Source organism: Ursus maritimus, unplaced genomic scaffold (genome assembly GCF_017311325.1).
Source record: "Ursus maritimus isolate PB19 unplaced genomic scaffold, ASM1731132v1 scaffold_7, whole genome shotgun sequence".
In the NCBI taxonomy this organism is placed as follows: Eukaryota; Metazoa; Chordata; class Mammalia; order Carnivora; family Ursidae; genus Ursus; species Ursus maritimus.
Window position 1 is genome coordinate 39,015,784 of NW_024426885.1, and position 27,243 is coordinate 39,043,026.

Below are 27,243 nucleotides of genomic sequence, written 5' to 3' on the forward strand. Positions count from 1 at the left end.
AAAACATGTGTTGACCTAGTTGGGACAGACAAAAATGCTAAGAGTAACTTTCACTTTATACCCAGAAAAATGGAGACACCTACTATGTTTACACTCTGGTTCTATTTTCATCTTTTATTGGGAATACAAGGCAACACTGCAGTTTCAGATCATTAAATAAACAAATGTGGTGATACCGTACTGACAATAATCATGACCTGAATTCTGTGAGTAAGTAGTTTTCCAGTTCAGGGGGTAGGGAAGAACCACATTACTCAGCCACCAGAGGGTTCTGGCTTCATCTCTGGCTAGAAGGAATGCCAGTCCTGGGCAACCATCCATGATCTTCACCACAGCAAACTGGAATCTCCAATTTTTCAAACTAATTGTAGAAAGAAAGAGTAACTCCAGACTGACATATAAATTGATCTGGATGACTACTAAAGTGTCCTCCACTCCTAAGGTGGCAAAATCTTCAGAGTGACTGTTGGAGTAAGGAGCCTTTCATGTGCTCCCAGTTATTATATAGTGCATAGAGGCTGGTAAGTGTTAGTCCTGCTAGACCACCTCGTGCTACCCCTCGAAGACCACCTGGAAAAGAGAAGGGGGAGAAAAAAAGAAACAGCCTTGTATTACACAGTGTCCTGGCATCAAAGGATTAAGTAACGTTACTATGAAATTGAGACAAACAATTCACGTTTATAAATACTCCACCTCAAACAGGAGAATAAAAGTCCTAAAAGTGATATAAGAAACCAATACCGGTTCAAGAGAGAAATTCCCTTAAATCACTTAATACATATACTGTATTCTCATTCACAACATTTCCCCCTCACTTTTAATTTCATAATTTATAGCTAAGACCATGAGCATTAGTAATTTGATTTTTCTCAATCTCACCTGTTCCTATAACACTTATGCATATTCTTGAAGTCCCAAACAGATCAATAATTTCCTGCTAGTCCTGTTTAGAACCTCACAGGCACTGCCAATTGATTTAAGGCTATAATATAAACATGGCGACACCCTCTTTGGAAACCATATTAACAAACTTTGGACTCTGGACAGGCACTCTATTAACTTTGAAGACTCAAGAAGTAGTGATAAGATGGCCATATCAAGCTTTGAGTTAGGTGCTGACAAAGGACCACCCGCCCCCACCACCCCCATTCCTGCACTGACGCATCAGACAATCGATAAGTCATGAGCAATGAGGCACTTAGCATCACCATACTCACTGAAAAGCACTGAAGGATTAGACTTTGAACTATTTTTGCTTAACAGTAGTTTTTCATGTGAAAAAAGATCAATATATATTTCACTTGAAACGTAAAAACAAAAATGTTTTAATCAGCTGCCTGAAAACCATCCCTGAGTCTAAGAAGAGGACTAGGGGGTACCCAAATAAGTTTTAAGAAATAACTTGACGTTCTCTTATGGCTTCACAAACAAGTAGATACCACAAACTTCACGGAGCCTATACTGTACCTATGGAGTATTCATTCCAAGTCATGTGTTAGGAAGGCAAAGGTTGAATGGAGCTGTGGACCAGTGATTATCTTACTAGAGGCCCTTTGGCTACGAGCCAGTAAATTCTGTGAAATTCAGTGACACTGCCAAGTTAGAACACTTCAGACTAACCATTTCTGTAATGAATGTCCTGCCAGATGGCTTCAGCTGATAGATTAAAAGGCCACTCCCTCTAGGAGCCTCTCTGGCCTGAAGATGTCTGATAGCTGACCTGCGTAGGTTTCCACCATGAAGTGCCCTAATTATCTCTCTTAAACAGACTGAAACAGAAACTGTAGGCATCATCTGTAAACAGCTGTCAAATATGTGGGAGGGACATCAGAAACAATAAAAAGAAATTCCATGGGAGATCTCTCCTTGAAGCCCACATCGTCTTTTTGTATCATCTTGCTGTATTTAAACTGAATATTGGCAGTTGACTTTGCAACTGTATTCAATGCGGTTGAAAGATCTATACTCAACCTGCTAACTTAAAACAATCTGTCCAATTTAATAATGATCTACTTCATGTCTTTGACTAGTAAGTCAACAAAAAGTTCTAGGGACTGAAGGTGAACTATAATTAGACCAAATGAGTAAAATGGAAAATAAAACCCCACAAACGTGAAGCACAGGAGAATAAATGCTACTCGCAACACTTTGAGTGTAATGAGGGTTCTTTCAAGCAGGTTACAAATATAATAGTACTCCATTCTGAGTCAACACAAAACGAGAAAGGTGGCCTGACTGCTGTTTATTAGCAGAAAAATGATGGAGGGCAGGTAATTGAAAGCACACTAGGTTTGCAGATGTTTTCCTGGGACCAAACATTCAACTTCAGGCTAACTCCCCCACTAGTCAGATTACAGATCCACAGGGCTCTGAACTCTGCCCACTGGTTTGGAAATAGCCGCAAACTGTTCCTTCCAGTTGGTCCTAAGAACATAGCTCCCACTTAGCTTTTTTGAAGGATTTTCCATTAGTTCTCAGCTATCAAATAACAAGTCTCTCTGAGTAGAGGTACTAGGAGTAACAAAATGAAACTGGAACTGTAAGAGTAAGATCTTTGGGACACCAGTGGCATATTAAGTGTCCCTTGAGAACAATTTATCCCCTAGAAAGCTTTCTACTTTGACCAAAATGAAACAAACTCTTTTTTGAAGGCTAGAAAAGTTATTTCCAGCAAGCAGACACAAAACATAGGCGGCGTTTGAATGACTAAGCCCAGCTAATCCTGATTCAAGGGTAGCCTCTTCCCACACACCAAACCACCTTCTAGTTTTAACTTTCCATTAATTCCCACATTTTCCAACTGATTGTGTTAAAAGTTTGAAGGCCTTGGCTTTAGGTTTTCTGTAACTAACTTATGCCCAACTAAGCACAGGAAGTTGATTAGCAAATATTCTTGCTTTGAACACAGTAACCAAATAAAGCCAATGGTCAATCTCCATAAAGGAAAACAAACACAAGACGTGTGTTTCAGTTTTACCTTCTATCTTTTGATCCTGACACAACTCCTCCAGAAAGGGCAAATATTATCTCTTCTAAACGTAGGAAAATGAGGCCCAGAACATTAAAGTTTGTGGGGTATAGAGCTGGATGGTGGCAGAGCTACCACACTGAACTTACAATTACATTAGAGCTGGGACTAGCAAATTTTTCTTAAAATAGCCAGAAAGTAAATATTTTAGGCTTTCAGGGCCCAAAGGCTATTATGTAGATATTTATATAACCACTTAAAATGTAACTAGTCAACCCTTGATCAAAGCGTGGGGTTAGGGGTGCCAATCCCCCCACAGTCCAAAATCCATGTACAACTCTGACTCTCCAAAAACTACTAATAGCGTACCGTCGACTGGCAGCCTTACTGAAGACATACGCAGCTGATGAACACGTATCTTGTACGTTCCGTGTATCATATATTGCATTCTTACAATAAAGCAAGCTAGGGAAAAGATTACTAAGAAAATAAGAGAAAATAATGGTACTGTAATGATCGAAGAAAAATCATGTCTAAGTTGACCCGTGCAGTTCAGCCTCACATTGTTCAAGAGTCAACCGTATTTAAAACTATAAAACCCATTCTCAGCCTCCAGGCAGTGACAGATAGGCACCTGTCCAGCAGAAGCTGGTGGCCCCTGCAGCCTTACCTATACACTCACATGGCTACTACGGAATACTATCCACATTTTTTTGCACTATTTAAATGTAAAATTTTGTTAAATTTATTTTTAAAATTGAGGTAAAAGACACATAAAATTTACCACTTTTAACTGTACAGTTCAAAGCATTAAGTATATTGGCATCGTGCTACCATCACCCCCATCCATCTCCAGAGAATTTCATGTTGCAATACTGAAACTATGAACCCATTAAACAGTAACTCCCCACTCCCTATCTAATGCCTAACTTTTATCATGTTGATACATAGGTCTTTGCTCACTTTTTTTTTTTTTAAAGATTTTATTTATTTATTTATTTGACAGAGAGAGACAGCCAGCGAGAGAGGGAACACAAGCAAGGGGGAGTGGGAGAGGAAGAAGCAGACTCTTAGTGGAGGAGCCTGATGTGGGGCTCGAACCCAGAGCGCTGGGATCACGCCCTGAGCCGAAGGCAGATGCTTAACCACTGCGCTACCCAGGCGCCCCTTCGCTCACTTTTTTATTAAAGTAGTTCACATGAATAATATTAAAAGTCAAAATAGTACTAAAAGATTTGTGAAGCACAATGTGGCACACGCACTATCCTAACCCTAATTTCTTACATTTTATCTACTGACTTCCTACCAGGATAACTGTGTTAAGTCTTATAAGAATTGTGTAATATGTGCTTATGGTGGGAAGTAAGTCACTTACTTTATATAGGTTATTTCATTTACAAGTCTGTGAAGGGAAAATACACGTTGCCCTTGTATAACAGGCAAGATGAAATTTAGACAAGTTCCTTTCTGCATGTAGCAGCTTAGGGACCTAGTGCTAGTCAAATCAAACCCAGTCTGACTCCAAAGTCCTTTGTCTTCTCACCACAATGAACTGCCCCCAGGATAGATTAAAAAAAAAAGAAGAAATCGATCTATTTGGAAGGGGGAATGACAGTTGAGCTGGGCCTTATGGATGGACTGGATTTCAAATGTATGTGTTTGGTTATATATGTAAGGAAGGTGTGGGAAAAGTCTGAAAACATAGTCTAGGATTACAGCATGGGCAGGATGACAAATTCAAGTAAAAACGCAGTATGTCATCGTCAAAGGTCTTAGGACAGGGAGTACTAGAATTAGAACCATACTTGAGGAAGATTAAGCCAGAAATAGTGAATAGATAAGACAGACTGAAGGGAGAAGCCTAAAGTCAAAATGGTCAATGCAAAATACTGTTAGAAAAGTTCAGGCTCGTGAGAGAAGGCAACTCAGGTGATGGTCGGTGAACCTCACGAATGATGAAAGAAAGGTGGAAATCAAAGGTGACTGGAGCCCAACAGAGGCCGTCTCCTGCCTTTGCTTTGCTTTCTCTGTTAAAGAGTGCAAGCAGGTGTGTGGCTCGCTGCAGCAGAGCAGCTGGCTTTTGGGCTTCCCTCACGGCCACCCCGCCAGTCCCCTCCCGGCAACCCCAGTTCCCCCATGCAAGACCACACTCATGACATCATCTCACTGGTTTTGATGCTCCACACGACTGTCCTTTTAGGACTCTTTTTTTTTGCCACTTTTTTTTTTTTTAAACATTTTATTTATTTATTTGAGAGAGAGAGACATAGCCAGCGAGAGAGGGAACACAAGCAGGGAGAGTGGGAGAGGAAGAAGCAGGCTTCCAGCGAGGAACCTGATGTGGGGCCGATCCCAGAACGCTGGGATCACGCCCTGAGCCAAAGGCAGACGCTTAACGACTGAGCCACCCAGGCGCCCCCTTTTCACCAGATTAAGTCATTTTGATGGTTGCTTTCCCGTGGTGGTATGGTGGTCCAGACCCCTTTGAGAATCTTAGGGAAGCTTTAGAAGACTTCTAAACCCTGACTTAACTAACATCTCCTGTGTAAACTCTGTACCCAGAACAACAGTGAAAGCTTAACTCTCTGTTAATGATAAACAAGTTAAGACTTATAAGTAAATGGAAATGCTAGTATTTAGAATGTAAGAATTAAAGTCCAGTGAAATCAAATTCTTTACAGTGGCCTATGAAGCTCCATCTTCTATATGATTTGGTCCCTTGCCCCTTTTAGGTCTCCAGATTCTACTACTCTCCCCTCCACCACTGCCTTTTAGCCCCCACTTCAGGGTCTTTGTTCTGTTAGTCTTTACCTAAATCACTACTTCCAGATGTGCACCTTACACGCTCCCTCATCTGGCTCTGTTCAAATATCCCTTCTCCTTGAAGCCAGTCTTAAACACGTTGGTGTATACAATTTTGTGTGTGCGCCTTAGTTTGCTGTAGGATAAATTGCTGAAAGATTACCTGAGTGAAGGATCGACATATTTAAAACACTAATAACTAATGCCAGTTGCTTGCTTACCTCTGCCAATGTTAAGTGTCACCTACCATCACTTTTCTTTAAGTTTTTATTTTAATCACCTGGTGCTCATCCCAAGTGCACTCCTTACTCCCTGTCATCTGTTTACCTACTTCACCCATTCCCCCACCCACCTCTGCTCTGGTAACCATCAGTTACCTACCATCACTTTTTTTTAAAGAGTTGGTGAAAAATACTATCTTAATGTTTTATTTTGCTTAGCCCTGGTTGCTTGTGAGATTGAATGACTTCTCCTGTTTAGTGGTGACCGGTATTTTTCCCTGAAGCGCTTCGTCAATCCTACTCTTTTGTATACTACAGCAGCCAGCCCTTTGCCTGTTATGTATGTTATGTGTACTTTAATTTACTGGAAGAATACTGCTGCCAGTAAGAGAAATAAAGAAGTCATGAACAAAATCTTTTTAGCATATATAGTTTAATTTTGAAGGCCTAGCATTCATTGATACACAGTACCTTTTAACAGTAACTCTGATGACATCTGCTTAACATGAAATGTATTTGTATATCCTTTTACTTTCATTTAGTTTGCTTTTTAAGATGACCTTCTATGGAAGGCACAGAATGAACAGGCAAGGACTTTTTGTGAGGGAACGGGGGATGCCCGTATCTTTTGGTCTCTGATGCCTTGTTCCTGATATCAGATAAGTGACCAAGCATTTTAAACATTAGTCCTGAGTTTATGAACAATAGCAAAACTACAGCTGTTCCTGTTCTGGTAGAATACCAGAACATTATTTTTTTTTAAAAGATACTATTTATTTATTCGAGACAGAGAGAGAGCACAAGCAGTAAGAAGGGCAGAGTGAGAGGGAGAAACAGAATCCCTGCTGAGCAGGGAGCCCGATGCAGGGCTCGATCACAGAACTCTGGGATCCTGACCTGAGCCGAAGGCAGATGCCTCACCAACTGAGCCACCCAGGCGCCCCAATACTGGTCATTATTAAACAGACTTTCATATGCCATAGCAAAGCTAGTATTTCACAGCCTTTGAAAATACTTACATAATCTATATTAAACATAATTATGTACAAACTAAAATCACCCCCTCAGAATTATTCCTTTAAATTAGCCTCCTTTTGGTCTGGTAACTATCCATTTTCTCATGTATTTTTTCTCATTATTTTCCTTCTCACTAAAGTAGCTCCATGCCTACGCTGAGTCATACTACTTAAATTTTAAACTTTTAATTTTAATTTCTATTGCTGAATACATTGGGGATTGGAAATGTTTTAGGTCGGCAGGAATCAGCCATTCCCTAAATATAAACTTTTGTCCTTAAGAGTTTATGCTGGCTCTAGTTCAAGAGTGCCTGAACTCTTTTCCAAATCCCTGAATCTAGAAGTTGGAAGTTGTATTTGTATTTCTGCCATACAAAATTCATAATTCTGTGCTGTCTTATTAAGTTTATTCTAAACCAGAAATCAGTAAAAGACACTGATCTGCCTTTGTAGACTGATTCTGATGTGCTGAGCTAAATTTAGACTGTTCAGCCAGGAACGATGAACCAACGGTGGAATTGTAGGTCAGCAGATTATTAACTGTCTCATAACTGCAATGGAAAATGCAATCTGTCACCTGACACAGAATAAAGGGATAGTCTTTTTTGCTTTTTCTCCTCTGAGCCAAGACCTTTCTCTTTTATAATTTATCTGGGAGGTGTCTCAGCCTGTGTTATAAATGCCACTGCAAGAAAGTCCTTGACACAGAAAGCTAGTCTCCCATTTCCTTCAAAATCAAGAATTCAGCCTTTTCCTATCTTTTAAATATGCATAGTATGTCCTAAGATGATAATTCAGTATTCTCATATCAGAGCTGCCCTCAGCAGCATAGGAAATGCCCCAGTGGCTTGTCCTGAATGAGAAGACGGGGACTGGTGGGCCTGAGCTGCAACTTCAGTGCCCATCTATCCAGTATAGAAATGGCTGCCACTCAGCCCCAGCCATTGGCAAGATGTAAGCTTGTTGTCTTCCATTTCTTTAAAAGAAGCTAGAATTCCAGATTTTTATGTGAAATCGTCTGTTTTTTAAATATTAATTTGATCTTTTTAAACCTAGTTTGGGCCAAGTAAACTCTTGCTGAGTGCACCCCTGGGCTGCCAATTAAAGTTTTAAATTCTTTTGTCTGACCCTAAAGAGTTTCAATGTGAAGTATTTCTAGATTTTTAACAAGGTTTTTCTACGCCAAAGTAACATCTTCATGGACATAAAAGGTATTTACTGTCTCACTCTACCTGGGAGGTCTGTTTATTTAAGTATACATGTGCGAATGTGTTGCAAGAAGTACTGTGAGCTCTTAGGGATAAAATTCCAAATGTGGTCCATTTTCTTTTCTCTGTTTTTTTTTCTTTAAAGATTATTTATTTCACAGAGAGAGAGAGAGCGAGAGAGCACTCGCACATGCGTTTGCGGGGGAGGGGGGAAAGGGAGAGAATTTCAAGCAGACTCCACACTGAGCCTGGAATCAGAGTAGGGCTCAATCCCATGACCCTGAGATCATGACCTGAGCTGAAACCAAGAGCTGGACGCTCAACCTACTGAACCACCCAGGCGCCCCTGATCCATTTTCACTAAAGGTAAATCCTCTTACTCTCAGATCAGGAAATCTTGGATTTCATGATCCTGTTGAGGCTTTTCTTTCTTCTAGTAAAAACGAAGCAGAAATGCTACCTGATATTTGTGATGGAGGAATTTCTAAAAAAAGGAATTACTCAATTAATTGTGTCTAACGCATAATAAAACAGAAGTAATTTTCAGGAGCATGAGTACAGAACATACGTAGTTTAAGCTATCCAAACCAGAAATGTGACGAAAAATTTGGGCCTGTCACCAGTTATGTGACCTTTTAAAAAAGGTCATCTTAATACTGTGCTCATCTATAATATTGGGGTGTGATGATTATCACTTCACAGTTTTAAATAAGTTATATTAAGTGCTTATAGCTGAGGGTATAATCGTAATTCTATGAATGTTAATTTCTTTTCCATCCCAGAGGAGAATGTGGTATTTGATCTCCACTCAGGTCATTTTGGTTCAACTCTTAGGGTTCCGATTATTTTTATTCACAGCAGTCAAAAGGAAAGCAATCCAAGTAGTGGCTGACAGATGAATGGATAAACAAAATGTGGCAGGGATGTACGATGGTTTTATTCAGCCCTGAAAAGGAAATTCTGAAACATGCTACAACGTGGATGAACTTGAGGACAGCACGCTGAATACAAGCCAGTCCTAAGAAGACAAATACTGTATGGTTCTGCTTGTATGAGGCACCTAAAGTACCTCAGAGTTCACATTTATAGTTAGAAAGTAGAATGGTCGTTGCCAAGGGCTAAAAGAAGGGGAAAATGAGGAGTTTCTGTTTAACGGATACAGAGTTTCAGTTTTGCAAGATGAAGAGAAGTTCTGGAGTTAGATGGTGGTGATATTCCACAGCAATGTAAATATACTTAACATTACTGAACTTACACTTAAAAAATAGTTCAGATAGTCAATTTTATGCTTTGTATATTTTATCAAAATAAAAAACCATAATAAAACCCCAAACCCAAAACAACCATTGGGTTTTACACAACACTCTTATTATACCACAAACACATGTCAAGTATCCTTTGAAAACTGTGGATACTTAGTTTTTAAAGCATACTTCAAAGTATATTGAGAAAAAGAGAGCTCTTCATTCAGTAGTACCTACCTGTACATTTATACAACATGCCTGTCATGGTTCCAGCTGCTATCGTGTTAAGGTCATCTTCTGCACCTCGTGTTTTCTCAATGATGACACCAAATGCACTATAGAGCAAAGCTACAGGAAAAATGGAACTGATCAGTAATAAAAGTGATTAAATGTTAGTGTAGCAATTACACTGAGATAAATGTGTCTTACAGATACTCTATAAGCATTCAAAGATATATAAAGAATGATTACTGGAATACTATTGGTAACAGCAAAAGCCTGGCAATAAAAAAAATGCCCATCAATGGGTATAGATCAGGAAATGGACTTCCATATAATGGAATACTACATACTCCAAACAAAAAGCAGGAAAACCTATATTCACTAGCATGTAAAAAAAAAGCACAATTGTGTATAACTCGGGATATACAAAGAAAATCTTTGGAAAGCTTCAGAAGAAAACACAAATAGTAGCTACTTATAAAAAGTACCACTGGGGAGTCCCAAGGAAAATACTTTTATTTTATTTTATTTTTTTTAAGATTATTTATTTATTTATTTGACAGAGACAGCCAGCGAGAGGGAACACAAGCAGGGAGAGTGGGAGAGGAAGAAGCAGGGTCCTAGCGGAGAAGCCTGATGTGGGGCTCGATCCCAGAACGCTGGTATCAAGCCCTGAACCGAAGGCAGACGCTTAATGACTGCACCACCCAGACGCCCCCCAAGGAAAATACTTTTAATCTTCACTTATATTTTATTCATAATAGCTATACTTTGGATTTAGAAACAAAAACACACGCATTTCTATTGTAAGAAAAATGTTAACTTAAAAGAAAAATGTTAACTTAAAAAAATTTGAGGTTTGGTTCCAGCACATGTAAAAAACTGTAACAGTAGAACTAGTTTTAACAAAATCTTCCCCAAAACTACCTTTTCCCTATACCTGTAAAGATTCCTATTAATCCTTTCCCCTATACTTTCTCAAAATTATACCATATTTGACCCTTCAATATTAAACCAAACTCCGTCTTACAAATCCTCTGTTGTGATATTCTTATACTTTTATAAAAGCTCTTACCATTTCAACTTCTGTAACTGAAACTCAAGTGAGCAGAACACTGTGATTGATCATACTACACTGGGAACACACAAGGCAACTGGCCGTCCCAATTTGCCCAGGACTGAGAGTTTCCTGGCACATGAGGTTTGCTGTGCTAAAACTAAGACAGTCCCTGGGCAGACCAGGATGGCTGATTAATCTAGGTATATAAGCAACCAAACACAAACAAAGGAGGGTGACTGTGCATGGGGTGGCAGCAAAGGTGACATGAGCAGAATATGGAAGCAGTCATTTCCTAGGGTCTCAAATGTCAATTTGACTTCATGGTGTGAAAATGTACTGCTTCCAAATCCCATGGCAAAGCTAGGATATTATTCTCTCACAATAGATGCCTTTTCTATTTTTTCAATGAGATGCTTGCATTTTCCCTTACTTAATCTGCCACCATTAAAAGATTTTCAGACTTTCAACTAATTTACAAAGACACTCGTGACTGTTAGAGCGTAGGTACCACAGGCAGTACATTCATTCTAAGCCATGAGTAATCAAGAGTCAATCATTCATCAACAATATAATATGAAAGAGTTTGGTCCTAAGTCCTACTAAATTAACCTTTGCTTAGAACTACAAATGTTTTCATTATCTACAAAGGCCCTGTTACAACTCTGGAAATTAGGTCTGGGAAATCTCTGAGGTAAAGAGAATGCTGAATGGGCTATTAGGAAAACATAAGAAGAGGGATGAATTAATCTATCATATCTTACAACAGGAACTTGAACCTTTCTTAACATACAAAGGTATTTGACTTGGACCTAAATTATCTGGATTTAGTAACTACTTATAACATGATTTGGTATCTTGGCTGGACAGGAGAGTAATATCTAAAAAGATTGAAAACACTGAGAAATGGTTTTAGCATCTGGAATTACTTTGTTATGTTGTTCATCATCTTTTCCTAAAGTATTATCTACACTATTCATCACAGTAGATTTAACTATAATTTTTAATATCCTACGGCCGGAATTTTGATCAAATTGTTCATGATACATATACATTCTTTCTTTGCATTAATGATTTATTATTAAGTGAGATCTCTACTTACCCAGAGAACCTAGAGTATTAGCCCAAAGTGCCCCTTGCCTAGTCACCATGTTCAAAATCCTACCAGGGGAGAAAGAGAAAGAATTTCTTTAATTTGAAAAATCATAACTATAGCTATTTACAATGTACAAATCCAATACCCAAAATTTTCTTAATTTTATTTACTTATTTCTAAAAAGATTTATTGATTTTAGAGAGAGAGCGCTAACAGGGGGAAGGGCAGAGGGAGATGGAGAGAAGCAGATACCAGGCTGAGCAAAGAGCCTGAGGCTGGGCTTGATCCCAGGACCCCCTGATCATGACCTGAGCTGAAATCAAGAGTCAGACGCCCAACTGAGTAACCCACGTGCCCCCCCAAAGTTTTTTTCATTTTAAAACTTACCCAGCATCTCCTCAGAATTTAGTAAGGATGATTACTTTTTATAAATATAAATGAAAGTTAAACCTCCAACATTTTTGGGCAGTAAGGAAAATTCTTATTATTAAATATAAGTCAAATACAGAAAGGCTCTGAATGACAACCTAGAATGTATTTTATAAGAAAGCTTATGGTAACTGATCTACATTAAAAAGATACCATAATAATGGACAAATTAGCTTATGATTAAGTTTTCTGGGGGAGAATATAAAGCAGAATTAAAGGGAACTACTCAAAGAGAAGGAAAAAGCTGTCTAACTAGAATACACAGAGAAAGCACACTGTGTCTGCTCCCGGACTAGAGCTAAGCGGCCAGAGTGAACGCTCAGCACACTCTCAAGGAAGCACAGCTCTGCCTTGCACCAGTGCCGGGCGCCACCAGAACAGTGACAGAGGCAACTGGAGGAAGAAGACAGGACATTCCTCTGCCAGCAGTGTAACACCATCACAGGAATGGGTCTATCCGGACAGCTGACTACTGCTGGAAATGATGGAATTACAATAACAAAGAGTGAAAAAACTCATTTAATGCAATTAAAAACTCATTTAAATTAATGCCCAAATAACAAAAATTTGTATTATCTCTGTTTAAAAAAATTAGTAACGAAGTATATTGTTTCTAATTATGTTACATATTTACTAACATATTTTCAGTTCAGCATATTGTTGTCATTTGTAACAAGTTTTCAAAGCTATTAATCTTTTTTTTTTTTTTTAAAGATTTTATTTACTTATTTGGACAGACAGAGAAGAGAGTACAAGCAGGGGGAGCAGCAGAGCGAGAGGGAGAAGCAGGCTCCCCACTGAGCAAGGAGCCAGACGTGGGGCTCGATCCCAGGACCCTGGGATCATGACCTGAGCCAAAGGCAGATGCTTAACTGACTGAGTCACCCGCGCACCCCAAAAACTATTAATTTTCATTAATAAGCACTACAAACTGGTGAAATTTGGGATACGACTGGGCAATATATCTCCACATACTGGGCCCTTACCTACTTTAATTACCTCTCAAAACTTCAAGGCAGAAAAAAAAAAACTTCCTAAGATCACAAAACATTAAGTGATGAAACTAGGCTTTGAAGCTACATAGATCTCTCTGGCCCCAAACCCTACCTCCTTTTCATTTTTAGAAGCTGTCTCCTATTTTATTCATTTTATTTTTCAAAGAGTTTATTTATTTAAGAGACAGTGCAAGAGAGCTCGAACAGGGGTGGGGGGGGTAGGGGGAGTGAGAAGCAGACTCCTCACTAAACAGGAAGCCCAATGCAAAACTCAATCCCAGGACCCCAGGATCATAAACTGAGCCAAAGGCAGACGTTAACCAACTGAGACACCCAGGTGCCCCAGCTGTCTCCTATTTTAAATGCTTCCTATCTAGTAAGATCAGAATTGTTATATAAAAATGATACATGATAAAATATCTTATCTAAAAAAAATGCAAACCAATTTGACTCTCTCCAAAAAATTAGTAACTGTCACTCTTTTATGAAACAAAGGCTATCTTTTCTAGGAGACCTTCCACTTTCAAACTGGTATTTAATGATATGTTAGGGACTTGCTTCAAAGTAATATGGGAGGGGAAAATGAATAGGGCACAATTGGCCCCAATCCTGGTTGACCGTTTGTTGAGGATGGGTTACAGTTCACGGGTCTTCACTGTACTATTCTATCTACTTTGGTACATTTTCAAAATTCTCCGTAACATAAAAAAGTATAAAAAATAAAACAAAACAAAGTATTGGAATAAGGGACAAATATATTTTTTAAAGATTTATTTATTTGAGAGCGAGAGAGAGAGGGAGAGAGAGAGAGACAGACAGCACACCCAAGAGCACAGGCAGGGGAGTGGCAGGGAGAGGAAGAAACAGGTTCCCCACTGAGTAGGGAACCAATACGGGGCTCAGGGCTCGATCCCAGGTCTCTGGGATCATGACCTCAACTGAAGGCAGACACTTAACTGACTGAACCACCCAAGGTCCCCTGGAATAAGGGACAAATATTAATATAAATATAAAAATATTCAAAGGATCTGGCCTAGTAAAGCAATCCACATAGTAACAGGAATATGAAAAACCCGACAAGCCTTCAGGATTCCCAACGTCTAATACAGCAAATCTGCTGCCTCCTGCTGGCTAAACAAATACAAAGAAGATGGAGCTTAATGTGTCCGAAAGCAAAACCATGAACCATGAAGTATAAAAACATGCAAAACTAAACATCGGATTACGTAAGGAATATCTACATGGACTGGTCACGTTTATTTCTTAGGCAGGGTGAAGATGTCTGTACTTTCCTTTCTGCACAAACTTCAATTTCCTGAGAGGAGACTCAGGAACTACCACTAAGTTCTAAGAATTTTGTGATAAATTTTCTTTAGCCTTCTCCCTTCAGAAACAAGAGTATGAAGTCAGTAAGTAGTTCAATTCAAATGACAGCAGATATGGCAATCACTCTTACATGCTTATTTCTTTACTACCAAGTCCTATGGTTTTACACGCCCTCAAACAATCCAAATAACGTACTAGCAAGTCAACAACTTGAAAAGCATACCATACAGGCCTACAAAATGAAAAGGTGGGTAAGTTAGGTTGGGGTAGCACCAACTAATTGAGGGACACTGACAAAAAAATCACTCCTTTTAAAACCTTAGTCTCCGTAATCTGATTCCTTAGTTTCTTTTATTTTGATTAAGAAAATAAAAAATCGATCAAAATGTTATGTCAATACTCTCAACATTTATAATCTCAAGATTGTGTTCATCATGCCAACAAAGTAGAGGTTAATATTCAAACATCACTACATCAGATGATTACATAAGACTTACTGGACGTTTCTTGGTTTGGACCAGGACATGTTCTGGGTTTCCTTCAATCCTAGCCGTAGACCGTTCATTGCTCCAAATGCAGCCCCTAGTGAATCATAGTAACGATTCAACCAAATAATATGGCTTTATCTTAAAAAACAACTGCACTTCCGATTCTTTCTACTTTTGTTAATAGGAAAAAATGGAAAACGTAAATAATGGTTATTTACTTATTATTATTAAAGATTTTATTTTTAAGTAATCTCTACACCCAACATGGAGCTCGAACTTACAACCCAAGATCAAGAGTTGTATGCTCTACTGACTGAGTCAGCCAGGTGCCCCTCAATAATAATTTAAAACCCTGAAACCAATACTTGAAGTGCTTTGATTTTAAGCACTATTGCCTAATTGGAGTGAGGTCACTGAAAAAAATTATCATACCCACCTGTCATACAACATCCTCCAATGGTAAAGAAGGCCAGTTCAAATCTGCCCCGGGTTTTATTAGCTCCAGTTGGTAAAATAAACTCATCTGTATCCTAAAGGGGCAACAACAAAAACCAAGCTGAGCTCCCCTCAAGACCCAGTACTTGCGAAGTGTTTTTTGTCAAATTCACAAAAGTAAAACCTTAAGTCAACTAAAACTCAACTATACTTAGTCAAGCAAAAATTAAAACTTTCTGCAACAATAGCAACATGTAAATCAAAGTGAAATGAAATGTACCACATATACAGTTATACTCATTAGTTCTTAGGAGGCATTCTCATTAGAACTTTGCTTTTCAATGTAAGTTTGATAGATTGTATGTAATTTGCCTTATTTAATGATAAATATGAAGCAACAGTGCAAGAAAGTTTAGGAAGGCCAGCTCTAGAGAAAGGTAAATGGAAGGTATGAGAAGTAACGGTTTACTCAATTGAGATACCACTGTGGAAAAAGAAAATAACTCTCATTCTATAGCTACTGTTTATCAAGCACAATTTTACTATGATCATAAAAAATGAGCAGAAACTCTAAAAGCAACAACAGTTTGGATCAATTATGCAAGGGCAAAATTACCTTCTTAATAATTCTTAATTGTTTGGGGAAGCATATATTTTAATAATCTTAAAAAGCTATAATCTCTCTTTCCAGTAAATGCATATACAAATTTGATATGAACCCCATAAAGGCCACCCAAGAATCCTAAGTTGAAAATGCCTCTGTAAGAGCACACAATGATTGATTCTATAATACAATACACTCTTATAAAGAACACATTCAATACAGGTTTGTCAAGCTCTCCATACAAAAATGGTTAAAATAAGCCAAAAGCACACACTGCTGGCAACTTGTTAACAAGTAAACATCCCACTTTGGTAAATGCATTCTTGATTAGGAAAACTGTAGCTCTGCACTGGTTTTTGATTTCTAGCTTATGTATACATTCTCACCAAAAAGTGCACAAATAAGCAAGACATTTACTCTCATCACACAGAAACAGTCTGTTGGGCAATAATAAGCAAACTCTGAAGAGATCCGGTATCATGATATACATAGTTTTGCGAATTTTGGGTGCTTCCTGACTTTTAAATTAATGACTTAGTTTTAAATTGTACTTCTGGCTTGAGGTTTTTAGAAATGCTATATTTGAGGGGCGCCTGGGTGGCTCAGTCGTTAAGTGTCTGCCTTCGGCTCAGGGCGTGATCCCAGGGTCCTGGGATCGAGCCCACATCAGGCTCCATGCTCTGCTGGGAGCCTGCTTCTTCCTCTCTCACTCCCCCTGCTTGTGTTCCCTCTCTCGCTGGCCGTCTCTCTGTGTGTCAAATAAATAAATAAAATCTTAAAAATAAATAAAAAATAAAACAGCTGTCTTAAAGATGGTCAAAGAACTAAAGGAGATGTGCAGAATGTCAAAACAATGTCTGAATGGAACGGAAATATCGATAAAGAAAAAGAAAATCTAAAAAAACAAACAAAAAAACCCCACAACCAAACAGAAATTCTGGAGGTGAGAAGTACAATAACTGAAACATTCACTAGAGGGATTCAAAGGCACATTTAGGCAGGAAAAATAAAGAATCACAACTTGAAGATGGAACAACAGAAACTACTGAGTCTTAGGAACAGGAAGAAAATGATTGAAAAATAGTGAACAGAACCTAAGGTACTGGTGAAATACCATAAACTTGAGGAACAGACTGTGAGAGTCCCAGAAGGAGAAAGGAGAGAGAATATTTGAGGAAATAATGGGTGAAAACTTCCCAAATTTGATGAAAAAGATGAATATGAACATCCAAGAAGCTCAATGAACACCAAGATAAATTCAGATACCTATATTAAGACACGTTAAATTTTACAAGAAAAAGAAATCTTGAAAGCATCAAGAGAGAATCAATCTGTCATATACAAGGGATCCTCAATAAGATTATCAGCAGATTTCATGAGAAAGTGTGGAGGCCACAAGGCCATGAGCCAATACATTTGATGCTAAAGGAAAAAAACAAACAAACCTGTCAACAGAGAATTGTACATCCACCAAAATGCCCTTCAAAAGTGCGGGAGATATTAAGACATTAGCAGATAAACAAAGCTGAGGGAGTTTATGACTATTAGACCTGTCCTGCAAGATATGATCATAATTCAAGGCCTTATGAAGAGATAAAGATCTCAATAAAGGAAAATACATGAGCAATTATAAAAGTTAGTATTATTGTAACTTTGGCTTCTAATTCCACATTGTCCTTTTTCACAAAATTTTGGAGACTAAAGCATTTTAAAGAATTATTAGCTTATGTCTTGGGACACATAATGTATAAAGATGTAAATTTATTTTTAATTTTTTTATGATTTTATTTATCAGAAAGAGAGAGAGCACAAGCAGGGGAAGCAGTGGGCAGAGGGAGAAGCAGACTCCTCGCTAAGCAAGGAGCCCAATGTGCGATTTGATCCCAGGACTCGAAGGCAGATACTTAACCAACTGAGCCACCCAGGCGTCCCTAAAGATGTAAATTTATGACATTAACAACTGAGAGGAAGAGTACACACCTGTTAAAGAATTAGTATTTTTATATGTTACTGAAGTTAAACTGGTAAAAATTCAAACTAGATTTATAATTTTAGGATGTTAAATTTTAGGATATTAAATCCCCATGGTAACTACAAAGAATATAGCTATAGAACATATACAAAAGAAAATGAGAAAGAAATTTAAAAATTTTACTGCAAAAAGCAAATCAAATAAACACAAAAGATGATAATTCAAGAAATGAAGGACAAAAAGCCACAAGACATAGAAAACAAACAGCAAAATGACAAATCCCTCCTTATCTGTACTCGCTTTAATTATAAATGGATTAAACCCTCTAATCAAAAGACATAAGATTGGCATAATAGATAAAATAACAGGATCCAACTACACTGAGGTTTACTTTAATTCCAAAGACACAAAAAGATTCAAAGTGAAGTGATAGAGGAAAAGAGTCCCTGCAAATAATGACCAAAAGATAACAGGGTGGCCATACTAATATCAGAAAATATAGACTTTAAATTAAAAAAAAGGTTACAAAAGACAGAGAATATTAACAAAAGGTCCAATACAACAAAAAGATTCAATGATGAACATTTAAAGACCTAGTAACAGACCATTAAAATATAATAAGTATAAAAAAGTGGAATTAAAGATAGAAATAGAAATTTCTACAGTAATAAATGGAGACTTTAATACTCTATTCTCAATAATGGATAATAATCATCATAATCAGACAGAAGATAATAAGGAAATATGAGGACTTAACACAATAAATCAGAGGGCAAACAAATCTAACAGACATATACAAAATACTCTATCTAACAATAATATAATAGCATAGACATTTTTCTCAAGTGCACGTGGGATATTTTCCAGGACAGATCATATATTAGGACACAAATTACGTCTCGATGGATTTTAAAAGATACCATACAGAGTATCTTCTCCAACCACAACAGTATGAATTAGAAAACAGTAACAGAAATAAAATGAAAAATTCACAAATTCATGTAAATTAAACAATACACCCATAAACCACCAACAGATCAAAGAAGAAATCATTAAGGGAAATTAGAAAATACTTAAAGAGATGTATAAAAAAGAAAATACAACATATCAAAACTTATAAGATCCAGTGAAAGTCATGCTAAGGGGAAAATTTAGAGCTATAAATGCTTATTAAAAATATCAGAAAGATCTCAAATAAATAGCCTAACTTTGCAACTTAAGGAACTAGAAAAAGAAAAAATAAAGTACTATGAAAAACTGCATGCCAACAAATTGGATAACCTTGATGAAATTCACAAATTCCTAGAGATATAAAACTCACCAAGAAACAGAAAATCCGAACAGACCTATAACTAGTAAGATTGAAATCAGGAATAAAAAATGTCACACCAGGGATACCTGGGTGGCTCAGCTGGTTAAGAGCCCAACTTTTGGTTTCAGCTCAGGTCATGATCTCAGGGTTGTGAAACTGAGCCCCACACTGGGCTCTGTGCTAGACATGGAGCCTGCTTAAGATTCTCTCTCCCTCTCTCTTCCCCTCTGCCCACCCCCAACCCCGTGTTCTCTCTCTCTCTCAAAAAAAAGTCACAACCAAGAAAAGCCCTGGATCTAAGGACTTCACTGGTAAAGTCTACCAAACATTTAAAGAAAACTAACACCAATCCTTTTCAAACTTTTCCAAAAAATTGAAGTGGAGGTAGTATTTGGTATAAGGCCAGGATTACCCTCCTACCAAAGCCAGAGAAAGACAAGAAAACTACAGACCAATATCCACTATGCACACTGATGCAAAATCCTCAACAAAATACTAGGAAACCAAATTTAGCAGCATATTAAAAGGATTACAAACCTGACCAAGTGGGATTTATTCATATAATGCAGGATGGTCCAATATATGAAGACTGATCAACATGATACATATTAAAAGAAAGAAGGGGAAAAAAACCACATGATCACCTCACCTACTGCAAAAAAACCATTTCGCAAAATCCAACATACATTTACGATAAAAAGAATTCAACAAACTAGGACTAGAAGGAAACTATCTCAGCATAATGAAAGCCATATATGAAAAACCCACAGTGAACATTATATTAAAAGCTAAAAGATAAAAGCTTTCCCTCCAAATCAGGAAATGGCAAGGATGCCCATTTCTGCCACTTTTCTTTTGACACAGTACAAGCCTCCCCTGATATCTGTAAGTAGAACATTCCTATGAAACCTCCTGTAAGTAAAAATGTCATAAAGTGAAGAAGCAATTATCATCAACTTACATGGAAAAATGTTTTGAGTATTCCCAGACCCAAAAGATAACCTCTCTCAGGCTTTTCTGATACCTTAGGACACAGCTTGCTATCAGATGCACAAAATAAATCAAGATAAAGCACAGATGCTCACAGACACAGTTCAAAGCTGCGATGGCTTGATGTGGAGATGCTGAGAGTAGATCCCCAGGAAGGAGCTTGGTGGTGCCACTGTAACAACTCACTGTAAAACAAACGCTGAACGCTATTTTTGCTTTTTCAGTAAAAGCAAAAATCCTCTTCTGATTTCTTTTGTTCAGCATAAACAGGTACTACATACAGACCTACATAATGTAGATTTCTCATAAAAGTGAAGTGGAACAATGTGAACTTTCAAAAGGCGGGTGATACTTGTACTAGATGTTCTAGCTACAGCAATTAGGCAAAAAGAAATAAAAGGTATCCAAATTGGAAAGGAAGAAGCAAAATTTTCTCTTTGCAGGTAAAATGATCTTGTATGTAGAAAATCCTACACATCTCACAAAGAAAACTATTAGATCTAATAAATTCAGCAAAGTAGCAGGCTACAACATCAACACAAAAAATTAAAAGGATTTCCACACGCTAATAATGGACAATTTGAAAAACAAATTACAAAAGCAGTTCATTTATAATATAATATATCAATAAGAATAATATTTAGGAATGAACTTAACCAACGTGGTAAAAGTCTTACACAATGAAAACCATAAAACCTCTTAAATGCAATTAAAGACTTGAAAAAATGGAAACATATCACATGCCCATTGGTTGGAAGACTTAATACCCTTAAGACGGCAATACTATCCAAAGAATCTACAGATTCAATGCAATCCCTATCAAAATACCATGTTTTTGGAAAGACCAAAATCCATCCTATAATTAATATGGAACCTCAACGAACCCCAAACAGCTGAAACAATCTTGAAAAAGAACAATTATCCAGACGCCCAGGTGGCTCAGTTGGTTAAGCGTCTGCCTTTGGCTCAGGTCATGATCCCAAGGTCCTGGGATTGAGTCCCACATCAGACTCCTCGCTCAGTGGGGAGCCTGGTTCTCCCTCTGCCTGCTGCTCCCCCTGCTTGTGCTCTCTCTCTCTGACAAATAAATAAATTAAAAAAAAAAAGAAAAGAAAAAGAACAATAATCACATTTCCTGATTTCAAGACTTACTACAAGGCTACTGTAATCAAAAGAGTGTGATATTGACACAAAGACAAATAGACCAATGAAACAGAAGAGAGAACCTAGAAATAAACCCTCATGTATACGGTCAAATGATTTTGAACAAGAGTGCCAAGACCATTCCAAGAGAATAAGATACTCTTTTTAACAAATGATGCCTGAAAACTGCGTATCCACATGAACAAGTGAAGTTGGATCTTTACCTAACACCTAATAAAAAATTAAACACCTAATACAAAAATTAAATGGATCGATATCTAAATATACAACCTAAAACCATAAAACTCTTAGAAGAAAACATGGGAGAAAAGCTTCGTGACACTGAATTTGGCAATGACTTCTTGGATTTGACACCAAAGGCACGGGCAACAAAAGAAAAAAACAGAAAAACTGGCCTGTGTGAAAATTTAAAAATATTGTGCCTCAAAAGACAGTGTCAGCATAGTAAAAAGGTAACACACAGGAAGTGAGGAAATATTTGCAAATCATGTTATCTGATAAAGGGTTGTTAATACTCAGAATATATACAGAACTTAAGTTCAACAACAATAAACACCCAATTCAAAAGTGGACAAAGGACTTAAATAAACGTTTCTCCAAAGGTATACAAATGGGCAATAAGCACATGAAAAGATGTTCAACATCACTCATCACTAGGAAAATGCAACTCAAAACTACAACAAGCACCACCTCATACCCATTGGAAAAACTATGATCAAAATACCCCAGAAAATAACAAGTGTTGGTGAGGATGTGGAGAAACTGCAACTCTTGTGCGTGCTTGAGAATGTAAAATGGTACAACGCCACAGAACACGGTATGGCAGTTCCTCAGAAAATTAATAATAAAATTTCCATATGATCCAGTAATTTCACCTCTGGATATAACTAAAAGAATTAAAAGGAGATTCAGGAAGAGACATTACAAATGTCTCTTTGTAATGTTCACAGCAGCACTATTCACAATAGCTAAAATATGAAAGCAATCCAAGTGCCCAGAGACGGATGAATGGATAAGCAGAATGGAATATTATTCAATTAAATATTATCCAGCCTTAAAAGGAAGGAAATTCTGACACATGTTATAACATAGGTGAAACTTCAGAACATTATGCTAAACGAAATAAGCCAATCACAAAAAGACAAATACTGTGATTCTTCTTATTTGAGGTACTTAAGAGTATCAAAACCAGAGAAAGAAAGCAGAAGGGTGATTGCCATGGGATGGTTAGGTGGAATGAAGTTATTTTTTAATGGGTATAGTTTGTTTTACATGATGAAATGAGTTATGGATTTGGTAGGTGGTAATTGTTGCACAATATTATAAATGTAATAGTTAATACTACTGGACAGTACACTTAAAAATGGGTAAGATAGTAAATTTTATGTTAGTATATTTCACAATTTAAATGGGAAAGGAAAAAAAAAACACCCCAAACCTCCAAAACCCTTTAAAGGGAATTAATTAATTAGTATCAGGAGATACAAGTCAAATCCCCAGAGTTTCTTCTCAAAGAAAAAGGGTGAATGTAGACCAGAGTTGGTGCCTCCAGAAGTATATATCATAGGTCTAGTCAGCAGTAAGAACCTGGCTTTTTTTTTTAAGCAGTAAGATAAATCACCAAACTAATAAATTCATAAAATGACTAGTCTTAATCTTACCTGAACAAGATATCGTGGATCCACATTTAAATAAGGAGACAGAGGGTTCATACCAGTCACTAGAGAGAAAACATCACATTGCAATGAAATTTCAAAAAGTTATTTCATTTAGTGTTAATTATGCTGTTTTGGGGGGTGTTCAATTTTGATTTACAGGCTCACTGAATATGAAATTTTCTCCTTTTCTACGCTTATCCTGTCTGGCAGTTTTGGGGCCATATCCTCCTGCAGTCCTGAATCTCAAACCAGGCCCTGCACTAGTGGCTCAGGCTCTCGTATCAAGAAGATACTGGCAATAATGTGGATCAAATAATCAAAGTAGCAGGAAGCATAGCCCAAGTCAATTATAAAGCTAATCTCCTCTACTTTGCTATAAGGATGCTTGACATCTATACAAACTGTAAAATAAGACTGACAAAAGACCAATAAATCCCATGGGAAAAACAGTGCTCAGGTTATGCGTTATATATAAATATTTTAAGCAGTTCCTTCAAATCTTAGTATTGACAGTTGCTGACAAAGGTGATTTGCTGTGGCGGTGCAGAGCATTCTCGGGTCATCACCAAAGGAATGGGGGTCAGGACAAAAGAAAATGGAAACTCTCAGAGAGTCAGACTTGAATCCCACTAACTTTGACAATGGAAAAAAATCTATCAGGGAAAATCAACTTTCTCACATTCTAAATTTAATCCTTGAATCCTTTGATTGCTCACAAATCTATAAAATACCCATTACTCTAGTCCTTTCATCAACTGAGTCTTATTAATTCTATATTCATCTTGAACTGTTACTTACCACCATCCTTATTGCTACCATCTTAGTCCATTCATTAAATCTCAGCTAGACTACAGTAACAATCTCCTACCTAAATGGACTCCTTAATTTGCTCTAGTCCCTTTGGCTCACTTCCTATATAGCAACTAAAGTGATTTTTTTTTTTTTAGGAAAAGGAAATTGGCCTTAATGGCTTCCATTCACACCTGTAATCAAATCTAAACTCCTTACCATGGCTTATAAAACACTGCATTAATGGCCATTACTCGCTCTTCTGATCTCATTATCTCCTACTGCTCCAATTACCTCGCAACTTTGTAGACACACTGGCCCATCAGTTTTTCTTTAAACATGTCAATCCCCCCCACCCCCGCTGTTCAGACTAACCATTTTCCCTTATACTGTATTCAGGTCACAGCTCAAATGGCAACACACTCTAGTTGCTTTCCCTGACCTATTCTAAAATGGCCTATTCTGCTCCCATTGCCATCTCTTGATCCTGTTTTGATGCCTTTACATACACTTACCACTAACTGAAATGTGTTTGTGTTACTTGGTTCACTTCAATAGGATGTAAACTGCATGAAAGCAGCAATCATCTCTTTTAACCACTGGTAGTCCTGCACCCAGAAAAGTCGTTGGCCCATTCCAGGTGCTCGACCTCTGAATTTACCTTCAAATCTTAATCAAATTAATGTAACAATGCATTGTTACATTAAGGCAGTGCCCTTTGTGCTCCAAAACTCAGGCCTTGTAAGACTTGTTATATGTAAAATGTGTTCCAGATTCATTTTTGACAGAAGTGACTCTAGGGCTCTTTTGTTCTTGAGCATAAAAAAGCTGGAGAAGTAGAACAAGTTCTAGTCATTCAGTTGAATACTCACAAAGTCCCAAACATCTGAAGACATATTCACAGGACTGAGAGGGCACAGACAGGGTATTCATGCTTCTGCACTTTTGATCTTGCAATTTCCTCTCCTAAAATTCTTACCTGGCTTCTTTTTTCAAGTCCATAAATGGGCTTTAAAGCGCGGTTCACATCTCGGCTCCTTCGCTGGCCCAACTCAAATTTCTTTCTTGCCTACATTCAGTGTTAAATGTTTTGCCCTAACGGGTACACTGCAGTTTCGAAAATACGTGACTTTGTGCTTAAAAGCTATTTACAGGCTATTTAGAATGTATTTACTCGCAGAGCTAGGCTCTCCTCTTAATCTAAAGTACACAGCCCATCGCACAAGGAATGTGTGGAAGGAAAGATAAGGCACCAGGATCGTATATAAAGAGAAGAAAACGTGCAACATCCCGAGTCCAGGTCACCCGAACAGAACGTCTTCGGGGATCCATAGCTCCAAAAACTCGTTCAATCTTGAAAGAGCGGCAGCGCAAACACACTAACCCCACCACTGGTACTGAAGATTGTGAACGCCAGCCAAAAAAAAAAAAAAAAAAAAAAAAAAAAAAAAAAAAAAAAAAAAAAAAAAAGAAAGACAGTACATACTACACGTCTGGTGGAGTCGCAAGAACCAGGGAGAAATGTTCACAAGATAGGCCTGATACTTACGCGGGACGCCGGCCAAATCCGCGTGCGAGTAACCTGCCCCGCCGGCTCCGAAAAAGCCGGCCAACCCCCCTGTGGTTTTGTTCCCGCTTCCCCCGCCGCTCTCCATGGTGTCGCAGCAAACCGCCCGTCTGGTTCTCACCGCCGCCTCAGGCCGGCTTCGTCTGCACCGCCGTTGCTCCCAAGAAACAGCGGGGAGACCCGCGTTACCACTGCCTCCTTCACACGGTGACCTTCCGGGAGCCGGTACCCGCTAATCCTTGCATTTCCGCTTTGCGACATTATACGTCCCGGAAACCGGAAGCGCCTGACGGCAGCCTTCCGGTGGTGGGAAAGTGAACCAAGCCAGAATCAAAGCGGCGCATCCTGAGGCAGGTGGGGGTGTCTGTGGAAGAGGGAAGGCAGGCGACTGGCTAGGGCTTGGCTTGGGAGGCCGGCGGAGCAGCAACTTCAGAAACAGGCAGCGGCAGAGAGGGAATGGTGCCAGGAGGCGCCGAGGAGGCGCAGTCCGTCCCTCTTAGGGTTAGTGAATGAGGCTCTCCGCCCGGGCCGGCCCGGGGACTCTGCGCTGCGGGTCCCAAGCATGAGTGCGGGCCCCGGCTGTGAGCCCTGCACCAAGCGACCCCGCTGGGGCACCGCTGCAACTTCTCCGCCGGCCGCCTCGGACGCCCGGAGCTTCCCGGGCAGGCAGAGGCGCGTCCTCGATTCCAAGGACGCTCCCGTGCAGTTCAGGGTCCCACCGTCCTCGTCAGGCTGCGTCCCGGGGCGGGCGGGACCGCACAGAGGCAGCTCCACCTCGCTTGGTACGTGGGGAAAATAAAGATCTTTGTCCTCGGCTTTGGCCCCAACCTCTTCTTGGTCTCTGTCTGGGGACCCAGGGACTCCAGTCACCCCTTTCTGGTTTTGTGTCCACCACTCTGAGGCCGTTTTGCCGAGCCACTAAGGCCACTAGTAGGGGAATGCGGCCGCATTTTCCTCGTTGGGATTGGTGATGTGAGAAACCCTGATGAGCAGTCGCTCACAAGGCGGAAAATGGCAGTAGACTCCACCTGTTTGCTTTCCCCGGGTTTGACTGAGAAGGGAAATTGCCTTAGTTGTTAAGGAAGTCTAATTGTGTATGGAAGCTTCAGCCTTTTAGATGGAAAGAAAGGTACAAAGAAGGTCACAACTTATCCTGGTTCAGATTTTACATCCTGGGGTTGCAGAGCTGTTAGTATTAGCTGGCATTGTGCTTGTTTCTGGCATACAGTGTTGAACAAGAGTAACTTGGGCTCTGTCTTCAGATCCTAAAATCTATCAGGAGAGATAAACAATTACAGAAGTCCACATGCTGACAGGTGAGGGACATACATCATTATGGTAGGAGTTAGGAGTCTTAATCCAGTCTGGGATCAAAGATAATCTCCCAGAAGATGAGGTGCTTATTTTGAGGACAGAAAATGGATGAAGAGTTAGCTAGAAAAGAGGAAGTAAGGAAGTGTTCCTGAAGTGCAGCTGGTGCATACTGTCAGCAGGAGAGAGTAGTGAGAGGGCTGCAGGGAGGTAGGCAAAGATCAGATCATACTGGGAAATATACGGTGCTGAGAGTTTTGAACTTTACCTCTAAGGGCAATGAGAAGCTTTTAATGCATTTTCAGTGGGGAAGTGACTATATATATGTGCATGCACACACTTTTTTTTTTTTTTTAAGGTCTCTGGCTG

The 27,243-nt window shown here is 38.8% G+C and overlaps 2 protein-coding genes and 1 non-coding gene across 3 annotated transcripts in view; 1 reads left to right on the plus strand and 2 right to left on the minus strand.

The window, feature by feature from the left end:
- Positions 1–94: 94 nt before the first annotated feature.
- LOC103667908 (mitochondrial import inner membrane translocase subunit Tim23) lies at positions 95–25,798 on the minus strand. The gene is made up of 7 exons (XM_008696180.2): positions 25,546–25,798; positions 23,211–23,269; positions 15,509–15,602; positions 15,082–15,166; positions 11,841–11,899; positions 9,697–9,807; positions 95–570 (listed from the first exon to the last, which is right to left on the minus strand). Exons 1-7 carry the CDS (start codon positions 25,649–25,651, stop codon positions 455–457), a joined length of 630 nt encoding a protein of 209 aa, XP_008694402.1. The 5' UTR covers positions 25,652–25,798; the 3' UTR covers positions 95–454.
- Positions 12,540–12,743, minus strand: LOC121101382. Its single transcript, XR_005833371.1, has one exon. It is a non-coding gene; the product is annotated as a small nucleolar RNA SNORA74 (small nucleolar RNA).
- Positions 25,799–25,891: 93 nt separating the features above from the next.
- PARG (poly(ADP-ribose) glycohydrolase) overlaps positions 25,892–27,243 on the plus strand; it is a 122,806-nt gene continuing 121,454 nt past the window's right edge. Inside the window, exon 1 of the mRNA XM_008696177.2 lies at positions 25,892–26,345. Within this exon, the coding sequence (XP_008694399.2) occupies positions 26,126–26,345 (220 nt within the window). The 5' untranslated portion in view covers positions 25,892–26,125. The remainder of the gene's footprint in view (positions 26,346–27,243) is intronic.

Excerpts from the sequence above, each read along its gene's own strand:
- LOC103667908 (XM_008696180.2), bottom strand. The coding sequence starts at position 25,651 with ATGGAGAGCGGCGGGGGAAGCGGGAACAAAACCACAGGGGGGTTGGCC. Across the intron at positions 9,808-11,840 it reads TAATACTCTAGGTTCTCTGG|CTTTGCTCTATAGTGCATTT; the intron begins GTAAGTAGAGAT and ends TTTTTCCTGTAG. Across the intron at positions 571-9,696 it reads CATGTTGTATAAATGTACAG|GTGGTCTTCGAGGGGTAGCA; the intron begins GTAGGTACTACT and ends TCTCTTTTCCAG.